Below are 11,471 nucleotides of genomic sequence, written 5' to 3' on the forward strand. Positions count from 1 at the left end.
ATGTTTACAGTTGCTATTTAGAACATGATTTAGCAAATAAATTAATGAACATGATTAATCTTATATGCTAAAACTATATAGCAAAAACAAGTTCCTGTATCATCGACATGACGATTCTATTTGTATTTTAACTTAATCTTCATTAAATCAAAATCTACCAATTCTTCATATGATTATTTTAACTTATTAAAACAATGATATGAAAGATGAAATTGGAAATAAATCATCAAGCAAAAGAAAAAACAAAAAACAGTCCGAAAAAAAAATTCACTCGGCCAAAAAAAAATTCAGCCGAAAAACCCTAAATTTTTTTTTTTTTCGAAATTCCTCATTGTTTACATACAATTTTATGAAAATCATCAAAATTAAAATTCGCGGCCTTTGCTCTGATACCACTTGTGGGAAATAATCTGTATACTTCCCTTATTATTAAAGGATTATAACGAATTTAATGACGATGATTGCTAGTCATAAAATTAAATTACATAAAAAAATAGAGAATAAAGAAATCAACCTTTGGTCCTTGCTAATTCGGCCTAAGAACAATATCGCAATGATATTCGCCTATTAGTTGCACCCAAGATGCTCCGAGAAATACCCCTCAAATTGCTAGAATGAGATCCCCAATTTTCTGTAAAATATTTGGGGTTTTGTGTGTGTAGATAGATGAGAGAAAAATGCTGAAAAATTAGGTTATAAAATGATCTCCTTCTCACTAATTATATCCGAACTTAAGTGAGAATAAGGGGGAGATATTTTTTTTCTATTTTCCGGCTACCCTAACCGAAATAAGAGATCTCTTTCTCTTATTTTCGGTTTTTTTTATTTACCTACCAAAAATATTTTGGTAGTATACAAAAATGTATAAAATGAGTAAATTGTCATCTAGTGAGGATCGAACCCATGACCTCTTGGTTTGTGTACCCTCACTATTACCACTATGACACATTCAACTTGTTGATATTAAATATAACCGATTACATTTAATTACGAATGAACAGATTAATTCGTCCAAACTAACATTACATACATTTAATTAAATATAACTTATTATATTTAATTTACGAATTCACAGTTAATTCGTCTCAACTAATATTATTTAATCTTCATTAAATAATTATCTCATCAACACATTGACTAACTGTTTAGTCATATTGGGCATCAATGTGATCATATTTCTATAACCACATCTCTCAAACATATCCTATAGGTGTGACCTTTAGGGACCAGTTGATCACCGCCATCTGTATGATAATAACGTCAAACTTTCTAGCAAGCCAACCGTTATTAGGTAAACGTTAATCAACTGATTAAATATACGAAGTATACCCTTGTGAACCTGTAAGAGATTTACAAATGTTATCACACTAATTTTAAATGTTATCACACTAATTTGTGGAGGACACAAGCTCCAACAATAATGGCCGCATTTGGTGGGTTTGGAATCCAACAACTATCATGGTAGAACTTATTGAGTCTAGTGCTCAGCTCATTCATTGCAAAGTGACCCATCATGCTACTGGTACTACATTTCTTTTAACTTTTGTTTATACATTTAATGATGAGAGTAAAAGAAAGGACTTGTGGAATAGTATGGAGCATAGTGCTGCGGATGATAAGGAATGGCTCATTATGGGAGATTTTAATGTTGTTAGGGATATTGAAGAAAGACTTAGTCCTAATGTTCCCGACATGGAGGACATTTTTTCATTCAATGCCAGCATTCTTCAAGCAGGGTTAGTTGATCTCAATGGAACTGGATGTGCTTTTAGTTGGCCTAACAAGCAGGATGCAGGCACTAGAGTGTGGTCCAAGTTAGACAGGGCTATGGCTAATCATAAGTGGCTATGTGCCTGTCCAAATTCCACCACTGCTTACTTGCCATCAGGTGTATCTGATGACTCTCCTGTTGTGGTCACAGTCTTGCAACCAATTCTTATCCAGAAGCATTTTAATTTTCTCAATTGTTGGACTATTAATTCTATTTATAATGGCATTGTGGAAAAGAAATGGAAAGAGAGACATTATGGTACTGCTATGCACATTCTATTCATCAAATTGAAGGCCTTAAAACCTGCCCTCACTTCCATGCATAAAGCTCATTATTCCCAATTGAGTAAAAGAGTTCATAATGCTAGGGCAGAGTTGTGTGCATGTCAGTCAAGTTTACAGGGTGCTCCTTTGTCTGCTGACCTTATTGAGGAGGAGGAGAGGTTGAAGGATGTACTTTACAAACTTGAAGCTAATGAGCTGAGTATGCTGCAGCAGAGAGCCAAAAGCCAAGATATTATTCATAATGATTCCAGCACCAAATATTTTTTTGCTCGAATTAAAGAGAGGCAGGTGCAGCAGGTTATTGGAGCAATTGAGGACAAGCATGGCAAATTGAAAACTGGTTTGGACAATGTTGCTAGTGCTTTCATGGACTATTATTCTGGGCTATTAGGTGAGGAGGTAACTGTCAGTGCTTTGGATTATGATTTCTTGTTCAAGGGGCCTCTCATTCAAGAGAAGGATTGAGTTGCTCTAGAAGCTCCTGTCAGTACTGATGAGATCAAAAGTGCTCTCTTCAGTATAGGCTCCGACAAGAGTCCAGGCCCTGATGGGTACACCTCTGAATTTTTCAAAAAATCTTGGACTTTGATTGAGATGGATTATTGTGCTGCAGTGTTATATTTCTTTAAAACTAGTAAGATCTCTAAGCAATCAAACTCCACTGTCATCTCTCTGATTCCCAAAAAGGCAGTTGCCCAGAGTGTACAGGATTAAGGCCCATTTTCTGCTGCTCAACACTGTATAAAACAATCAGCAAAATTTTGGTTCAGAGAATGCAGGTTATTACCAGCTATTGTTGGAGGTGAGCAAGCTGCATTCATTAAGGGGAGGAACATCTTTAAAAATATCATGATGTCTCAGACCCTTGTCAAGAGTTATAATAGGAAAAATATTACTCCTAGATGTCTAATGAAAATAGATATCAGGAAAGCATTTGATACCCTCCAGTGGAAATTTATATCTGACATGCTTAGGATGTATAACTTTCCCTCAAAGTTTGTGTCCTGGATTATGAGCTGTTTAACTTGATCCTGGTTCTCCATTAAGGTTAATGGCTCAATTCAGGGATTCTTCAAAGGGAAGAGTGGTGTGAGGCAGGGTGACCCTCTTTCTCCTTACATTTTTGTCTTAAGCATGAAGGTACTATCAATGTACTTAAGGGTCACCTGTTTTCAGAAGCAGGTCTCCTTTCATCCAAAATGTGTTGAACTTAAATTGACTCATCTCATCTTTGCTGATGATTTGATAATTTTCACTAGAGGTGACCTCCCATCAATTGCAGAAGTGATTAGAGTCTTGAAGGAATTTGGGAGCATGTCTGTTTTAATTGCTAACAAGGAGAAAACTTCTATCTACTTTGGAGGTGTTCATGATGCAATTCAGAAAGAGATTCTTGACTATTCAGGGTTTACTCAAGGCCATTTCCCTTTCAGATACTTGGGTATACCCCTAACTACTTCTAGACTTACTCAGGAAGATTTCAGTGTTTTGATTAAGAAGATCCAAGGAGCCATCTATCACTGGTCTTTCAAAACTCTTACTTATGCTGGTAAGATACAACTTCTTAACTCCATTGTCTTTGGGCTGGAAAATTTTAGGTGCGCTAGCCTGCTCTTGCCCAAAGGAATCATAAAACTTGTAAATAAACTCTATAAAAATTTCTTCTGGACTTCTCAAGAGGGGAGAAGGCGCCTGACTATGAAGAGTTAGAAGTCCATTTGCTTACCATGGGTAGAGGGAGGTTTTGGGTTAAGGAACTCCTTTCTTGGAATAGAGCATTATTACTCAAATGGGTATGGACACTTGATCAGGTTGCTGACAGTGTCTGGCAGAGATGGCACAAGTCTTATGTTCTTCATAATGAAAGCATTTGGGACATTACATCTCAGGAAAGATATTCAGTCAGCCTGAAGGGTATACTTTCTATGAGGGATGCTTGAATTCAAATTGCTGGTGGGGTGCAGGCAGCAAAGGATACCATTCAGAGATGCATTCAGAACCGTCAGTTTTCAATTTCTGCAGCTTATGAATTTTATAGAACAAGGGCTCCCATTTCTCGTGGAATGAAAACACTCCAAAGCAGCTCAGTTGTTCCTTCTCATAAGATTGTAGCAGCTCTGGCTATCCATAATTGCTTAGCCACTGTGGATAAACTTTAAGCCAAAGGGATGTTCATCATTAACAGGTGCTCACTTTGTAAAGAAGCAGCTCAAGATCACAAGTATCTCTTTTTTCAATGTAAGTATTCTAAGGATGTGTGGCAACAGATATTACTTTGGATGGGCATCACTAGGCTAGGGCATAATTACTGGCAAGAGCTTCACTGGATTAGAAATAGGAAGTACAACAAGGCTTGGCATAAGCACTAGTTTTTATGTGGGCTTGCAGCAACTGTCTACATGCTATGGGCAGAGACAAATGCACGGCTTTTTCGAGGACAAGAGAGAACAATTACTCAATTGGTAGGATATCTCAAAACTGTCATAGGTATACGGTCTTAAGCTTTTTGTAGGAATTGTGTATATAACACTCTAGTGGAACATATGAATGGTTAGAGAGCTTCCAAGCTCTATAGATTGTATAGCTGCATAGAGGTTAGTTCTTGTAAGATTTACTACTCATTTTTCCCAATTGGATGAATAAATAAGGAGATGAATTTCTTGCAAAATAATAATAATAATAATAATAATATCGGTTTGGTTGATGGGCATGGGGGCTCTTTTCGTCCTGCGGATTTATTGCTTTATTCTTGGGAAAGGGGGCGTGATGTGTGCGTCGACCTGACAGGTTCTTCACCTTTGACTCGGGACTGGTTGGCGATTTTGTGCTTGGGCGGGTTGTCGGCCCGATCTTTGCTCGGCGAAAGTGTGCTAAGTATGGGGATTTGTGCGCGGTGGCGGGTTATGGTTTCCTACCTTTCTCTTTCTCTTCACTTGGGAGTTGAGTTCGGATCTTTGTTGCCTTGCTCAAGCGGATCCGAAATTCTCGGTATCTCGGGATCTTTGGGGCTCGGGTAGCCGCTTACATTTTTACTCGTATTAGCTTTACTATTGCTAAGGGTGTGGGAGCCCAGATTGTCTCTCGGCTCCCCACCAATTTCATGTAAACCTTTTATTTTTATTATAATGAAAGCTGCGCGCATTTTATAATAATAAAAAAAAAAATAATAATAATAATAATAATAATAATAATAACATTAATAACATTAATAATAATAATAACAATAAAAATAACAATAATATTAACAATAATATTATTAATATTAATAACAATATTATTAACAATAATATTAATAATAATAATAATAATAATAATAATAATAATAATAATAATAATAATAATAATAATAATAATAATAATAATAATAATAATAATAATAATAATAATAATAATAATAATAATAACAATAACAATAACAATAACAATAACAATAACAATAATAATAATAATAATAGTAATAATAATAATAATAATAATAATAATAATAATAATAATAATAATAATAATAATAATAATAAAAATAATAATAAAAATAATAATATTAATAATAATATTATTATTACTAATAATAATAACAATAATATTATTAATATTAAAAATAACAATATTAACAATAATATTATTAATATTAATAATAGTATTAATAATAGTATTAATAATAATAATAACAATAATGATAACAACAATAATGATAATAATAATAATAATAATAATAATAATAATAATAATAATAACAATAAAAATGATAACAATAATAATAATAATAACAATAACAATAACAATAACAATAACAATAACAATAATAATAATAATAATAATAATAATAATAATAATAATAATAATAATAATAATAATAATAATAATAATAATAATAATAATAATAATAATAATAATAATAATAATAATAATAATAATAATTTCACTACTCTCTCTCTACTCTCTACAAACAAACTCTGTAAAAATCAAGCCGATGTTGGTGTGGTTCACTCCGTTAGAAGTCCGGGGCCATGGTGCGTGGCCGGAGAGATAGACCGCCTTTAAAACCTCGCCAACACTCGATCATCGGAAGATCAGGATGAGGAACTGGTTGAGGATCCTACCCCCAAATCGTCTCCACCAAAGACTACTTTTGCGGAGTTGTTTACTGCTAATACTTCTGGTGTTAAGCTATCGGGGCCGGCGAAATCTGGATCTGCACCCTAACAGCCTTCTGCTCAGTTTAATAAGGCTTTAAATAACAGTATGGCACTTTCATATGTCAAATTGGATGTTGGAATTATTATTGATGAAGAGGATATTACCAGTGAGATGGATTACTGGCAGTATACTCTTGTGGGTTCCGTATTGGGTAAGCCAACTACACTTGCTCATATGGAGTCTTTAGTCGCCAAATCCTGGAGTCATGTCGATACACCGGAAGTGCTGTATTTCTCTAAGGGATGGTATTACTTTCGATTTGCCTCGAAGGAGGATAGGGATATGATTAATAACGATTCTTGGAACATGAATTGATTCCCCCTTGTGCTGAAAGAATGGAACCCTAAAATTATTGAGGAGCTCACTGCAGTCTCTATTATCCCAATGTGGGTGCTTTTCCCAAACCTTGACCCATGTTTTTGGTCAAAGGCGGCTTTAAGCAAGGTAGCTAGTGCAGTAGGCAAACCCATATGTGCTGACGATTATACTACAAATAAAAGTAAATTGGCGTTTGCTAGGGTTCTAATTGAAGTTGACATCTCAAAAGAGCTGCCCACATCAGTCTTGATCCAGTCCCCTTTTCGTGATACTGTGCTGCAACGTATTGAATAAGAATGGATACCGTACTATTGCCAGAACTGCAAGAAGATTGGACATATAAAAGATAAATGTAGACCAGGGCAGCCACAAAGGGTGTCCAGGCCGAAGGCTAGAAAACCTGCAGCTACTCAACAACCTGTTGCTACACAGACGCCAGTTGTGGAAGCTGCAACTAGCATGCCTGCTCCTGCTGTAGTTGCAAGGGTTGACCCTGCTGTGGAGGTCAACGAGGAGCCAGTTGTGCAATCTATTGATGCTCCCATTGTGACTGATGATGTGGAGATACGGCAGGTTGAGGATGATGATGTAATATCTACCCCACCTGGCCAGCATTTGGAAGGCACTGAGGTCACAAAGGGACACTCAAAATAACCTTGTCGAAAGGAAGTGGTGCCAACAAATTTGCAGAATAAATTCTCAACTTTGGAGGTGGAAGTTGATGTGTCTGAGCAGCCTGGTAAACAATTGGTTAATTCAGTAGAGGTATTGGATCCTGGTGAGGATCCCCCTCCCTTGGTTCAATGATTTTCTCCTCTTGGAATATAAGAGGGTTGAATGACCCTCTTAAGCAGCAGGAGGTTTTATCTTTCTTGCTTAGAAATATAGTGGACTGTGGAGCGGTGTTAGAAACTCACATTAAAACTGCCTCTGCTCCTGGTATCTATAAAACTATGTTTGGTAGATACATCAAAGAGGATAATTATGGAGCCTATTACAATGGAAGAATCTGGGTGTTATGGAACCCTAAGACTGTTATGGTCTCTGTTCTAGAGTATAGTTCTCAATTTATACATATATCCCTCACTTGTCTGGTTACGAATCAGAAATTTTTGCTTACATTCGTTTATGCTTTTAATAGTGCCGTGGATAGGTTGGTCCTTTGGGAGCATTTAGTTCGGATTTCCTCTACTATGGATGGACCTTGGGCCTGTATGGGGGATTTCAATATCATCCTGAAAGAGGAGGAGAGGTTTGGCAACACGCAGGCTCATTACACTGAGATGCAGGACCTTTACACATGCTTGGTTTCTAGTAGCCTTTTTGATCACCCTGCCACAGGTTGCACTTATACCTGGACAAATAAGAGAGATGCATCTGCGTGTTGGGCAAAATTAGACAGAGTAGTGGTGAACTAGCCTTGGATTAACACTCTTTCTTCTGCTGCTACCTTTCTCCCAGCCGGTATATCTGACCGTTTCCTAATCATGGTTAGTATTGCTGGGCCTCGGGTGATTCGTTCTTTTCGATACTTGAATTGTTGGGCCCTCTCCCCTCAATTCCAACTTTGTGTGAAAGCTAGCTGGGATGCTGCTGCTTATGGTAATAAGATTGGTATCTTGTTTCATAAATTAAAAGCTTTGAAATCTATTTTCAAAGATATCCATGGGGCTAAATTTAGAAATCTTAAGGAAAGAGTTAGCTTGGCTAGGTCTGACTTGCATACCTGTCAACTAGCTTTGCAATCTAATCCTGGTGATATATTTCTCTTGCAACAGGAGAAACAATATGCTGCTAATTATATTCACTTGCGTAAGGCTGAGATTAGGACCCTCCACCAGAAGGCAAAAGTACAGCACCTAAAACTTAATGATGATAATACTAAATACTTTTACTCTAGGATAAATGAAAGGAGAATAAGAAGTAATATTGGCAGTATCCTGGACAAAGATGGGAATACCTGCGTGGGCATGCAGGCTATTGCTGATGCTTTTCTAGGATTTTACAAAAGCTTGTTGGGGACTGATACACCAGTTGTTGAGCCACCTGATGAACGTTTTATGGCAAATTATCTCCTTGACTCTGAATGGGCCAATCTTACTCGACAAGTGACTGGTTCTGAGATTTGGGAAGCTTTAAAATCTATTAATAGGAATAAAAGCCCAGGAGTTGATGGATACTCCTCTGGCTTTTTTATCGATGCTTGGAGTACTGTGGGTGTTGATTTTCAAGCTGCTATTCAGGACTACTTTGCTCGAGGTATTCTTCCAAAGACAGAAAACTCTACCCTACTTCCTAAAAGTGAAACTTCTCAGACTGTCACTGATTTTTCTCCGATCTCATGTTGTACTACTTTTTACAAGACACTAAGTAAAATACTGGCGAATAGGTTGAGAACTGTACTGAGCATGGTTGTTGGGCCAGAGCAGGCCGTTTTTGTTTGGGATAGAGACATTTTTGATAATTCTCTTTTGGCTCATGAATTGGCTAGCAGGTATACTAGAAAGTACCTTTCACCTCGATGCATTTTGAAGATTGATATTCGAAAAGCTTTTGACTCGGTAAATTGTTCTTTCTTGAGGAGTTGTCTTTCAAAACTAAAATTTCCTGAGAGGTTTATTAGATGGGTCATGGGCTCTATTACTACACCCTATTACTCCATTAATATAAATGGACAATCTGAAGGCTTCTTCCCTGGTAAGCAGGGTCTGCGACAGGGTGACCCGCTGTCTCCTTATTTGTTTATTTTCTGCATAGAGTTGTTATCTCGACTTCTAAGGAAGCTACCCACTGCAAAGTGGTTCTCTTACCAACCAAGGTGTGTCAAGTTAAACTTGACTCATTTGGTATTTGCTGACGACCTGCTTATTTTTACAAGGGGAGTTGTCCTCTCTATGCTGGCTGTAGCTAGTTGCCTCTCTGATTTCTCAGCCATGACTGGGCTTTGTGCTAACCCGCTTAAAACTTTCTTATACTTTAGTGGTGTGGACACACGGGTTATACAGGAGATTCTTCGATGCTCTGGTTTCACTCAGGGCGATTTCCCATTCCGTTATTTGGGAATTCCTTTGTTTCCTGCCAGACTTACTGAGACTATGTTCGTGCCTTTGTTGGACAAGATAAAGGGAAAGCTTATGCACTGGGCCAACTATTCCTTGAGCTATGCTGGTAAAGTGAGTCTTATTAACTCCATTATTTTTGGAATGCAGAATTTTTAGGGAGCTTGCATTTTACTTCCGTAGGGTGTGGTGAAGAAAATAAACCACCTTTGTCGCCAGTTCCTTTGGGGGTATTCTGATGGTCATCACAGACAGATCTTTAAGAGTTGGGGGAGCCTTTGTATGCCCAAAGGCGAAGGTGGTATGGGTATCAAAGAAGTGTTGAGTTGGAATAAAGCACAAATGACGAAGTGGATTTGGAAACTTCTCTTTAAACCGCAAAGCTTGTGGGTACGCTGGATACATGCCTATTTCCTCAATGCAGCTACTATATGGGATGTGGAGAAAAAGACGAATGCATCCTGGTACTGGGCAAATATCATCCAGGTAAGAGATAGCTTGCTTGCTGCAGTTGGCTCAAAGAATGATGCTGCTGTTTGTTTGGGTAATATGGAACAAAAATTTAGTGCTACTGACCTATATGAAGTGTATCGACTAAAAGGTGCTAAAGTAGGATGGTCCAGCTTGATTTTGGAAACTATCAGTTACCCTGTGCATACTTTCATTAGTCTGTTGGCCTTTTATAATGCTCTACCCACCATGGACAATCTGATTTATCGGGGAGTTCTTCTCATAAATAGATGTCCTTTATGTGAGGCGGCTTGGGAAAACATTGATCATCTCTTTTTCCTGTGACCTTATTCTTCCTTTATCTGGAAAGATATTGCTTGCTGGCTTCGAATGAAGCGAGTTTGCCTGCAGCTTTCTCAGCTCATTGCCTGGTTTATGCTGCATGTCCAGGGTAAGCATTGGCGAAAACGAAGGGAGAGTTGTGCTCTGGTATGTACTATATATATGTTATGGCACGAGAGGAACAAGCGTGTTTTCATGGGGCATAAGCAGAATGAAGCTGCGGTTTCTTAACGGATCAAGTACTTGGTAGCACTTCGAGTTTTTGATTTTGTATCTGATTTCACTGAGGCGGATCTTTCTTGTTGTATGAACTAAACTGGTTAGATAGCATGGTTTGCTTTGTACTCGGGGAGCCATACTGGTTTCCTTTGTAGATTAGGCTCTAAGACTTTGTACTTCATTCTTATTTAATGCAATAGACCTATGCTTTTCTGCAAAAAAAAAAAAAAAATAATAATAATAATAATAATAATAATAATAATAATAATAATAATAATAATAATAATAATAATAATAATAATAATAATAATAATAATGTTATACATATGGTAATTATTAATTTCCTAATAGTTTCCTAAAGACGACCTTTTTTCTAGTATAAAAGCAAGGCATGACCTACATAATAGGTTTTATTCACATATTTTACACATAAAGGGAGATCTAGGGCATAAAGAACGAAGAAGTTAGCTTTTGTTATCGTCTCAAGGTAAGAACGTCTTATAATATAATGTATTGATTTTGTAACTAATATAACTCGATTTCTAGACCACCGTAAGATTAGCCGTGACCTTGGCCGTGGACCACCAGGGATTGACCAAGACCCACCGTTGACCACCAGGGACCACGGGAAAGGGGCATTTCAGGCGGGTTTTGGGTGGTTTTTGGGGTTTGTTGTTAGGGTTTATCGAAAGGAGTTTTATAGGGATTCGACCCACGAAACTCGACCAATTGAATCTGGGTTAGGATGGTTTGAAAGCAGGGGTGAGAGTCGACCCCGTTGTCGTGTCTTGGTGGTCGGAGATGGAGGTTTGCAGCGGTGGTGGCTGGAAA

General features: G+C 37.3%; 1 protein-coding gene across 1 annotated transcript; it reads left to right on the plus strand.

Annotated features, from left to right (window-relative positions):
* Positions 1–7,373: 7,373 nt before the first annotated feature.
* Positions 7,374–7,988, plus strand: LOC141601690 (uncharacterized). Its single transcript, XM_074421985.1, has one exon. The coding sequence runs from the start codon at positions 7,374–7,376 to the stop codon at positions 7,986–7,988; it is 615 nt and encodes a 204-aa protein (XP_074278086.1).
* The last annotated feature ends 3,483 nt before the right edge of the window (positions 7,989–11,471 follow it).

This window comes from Silene latifolia, chromosome 9, assembly GCF_048544455.1.
Source record: "Silene latifolia isolate original U9 population chromosome 9, ASM4854445v1, whole genome shotgun sequence".
In the NCBI taxonomy this organism is placed as follows: domain Eukaryota; kingdom Viridiplantae; phylum Streptophyta; class Magnoliopsida; order Caryophyllales; family Caryophyllaceae; genus Silene; species Silene latifolia.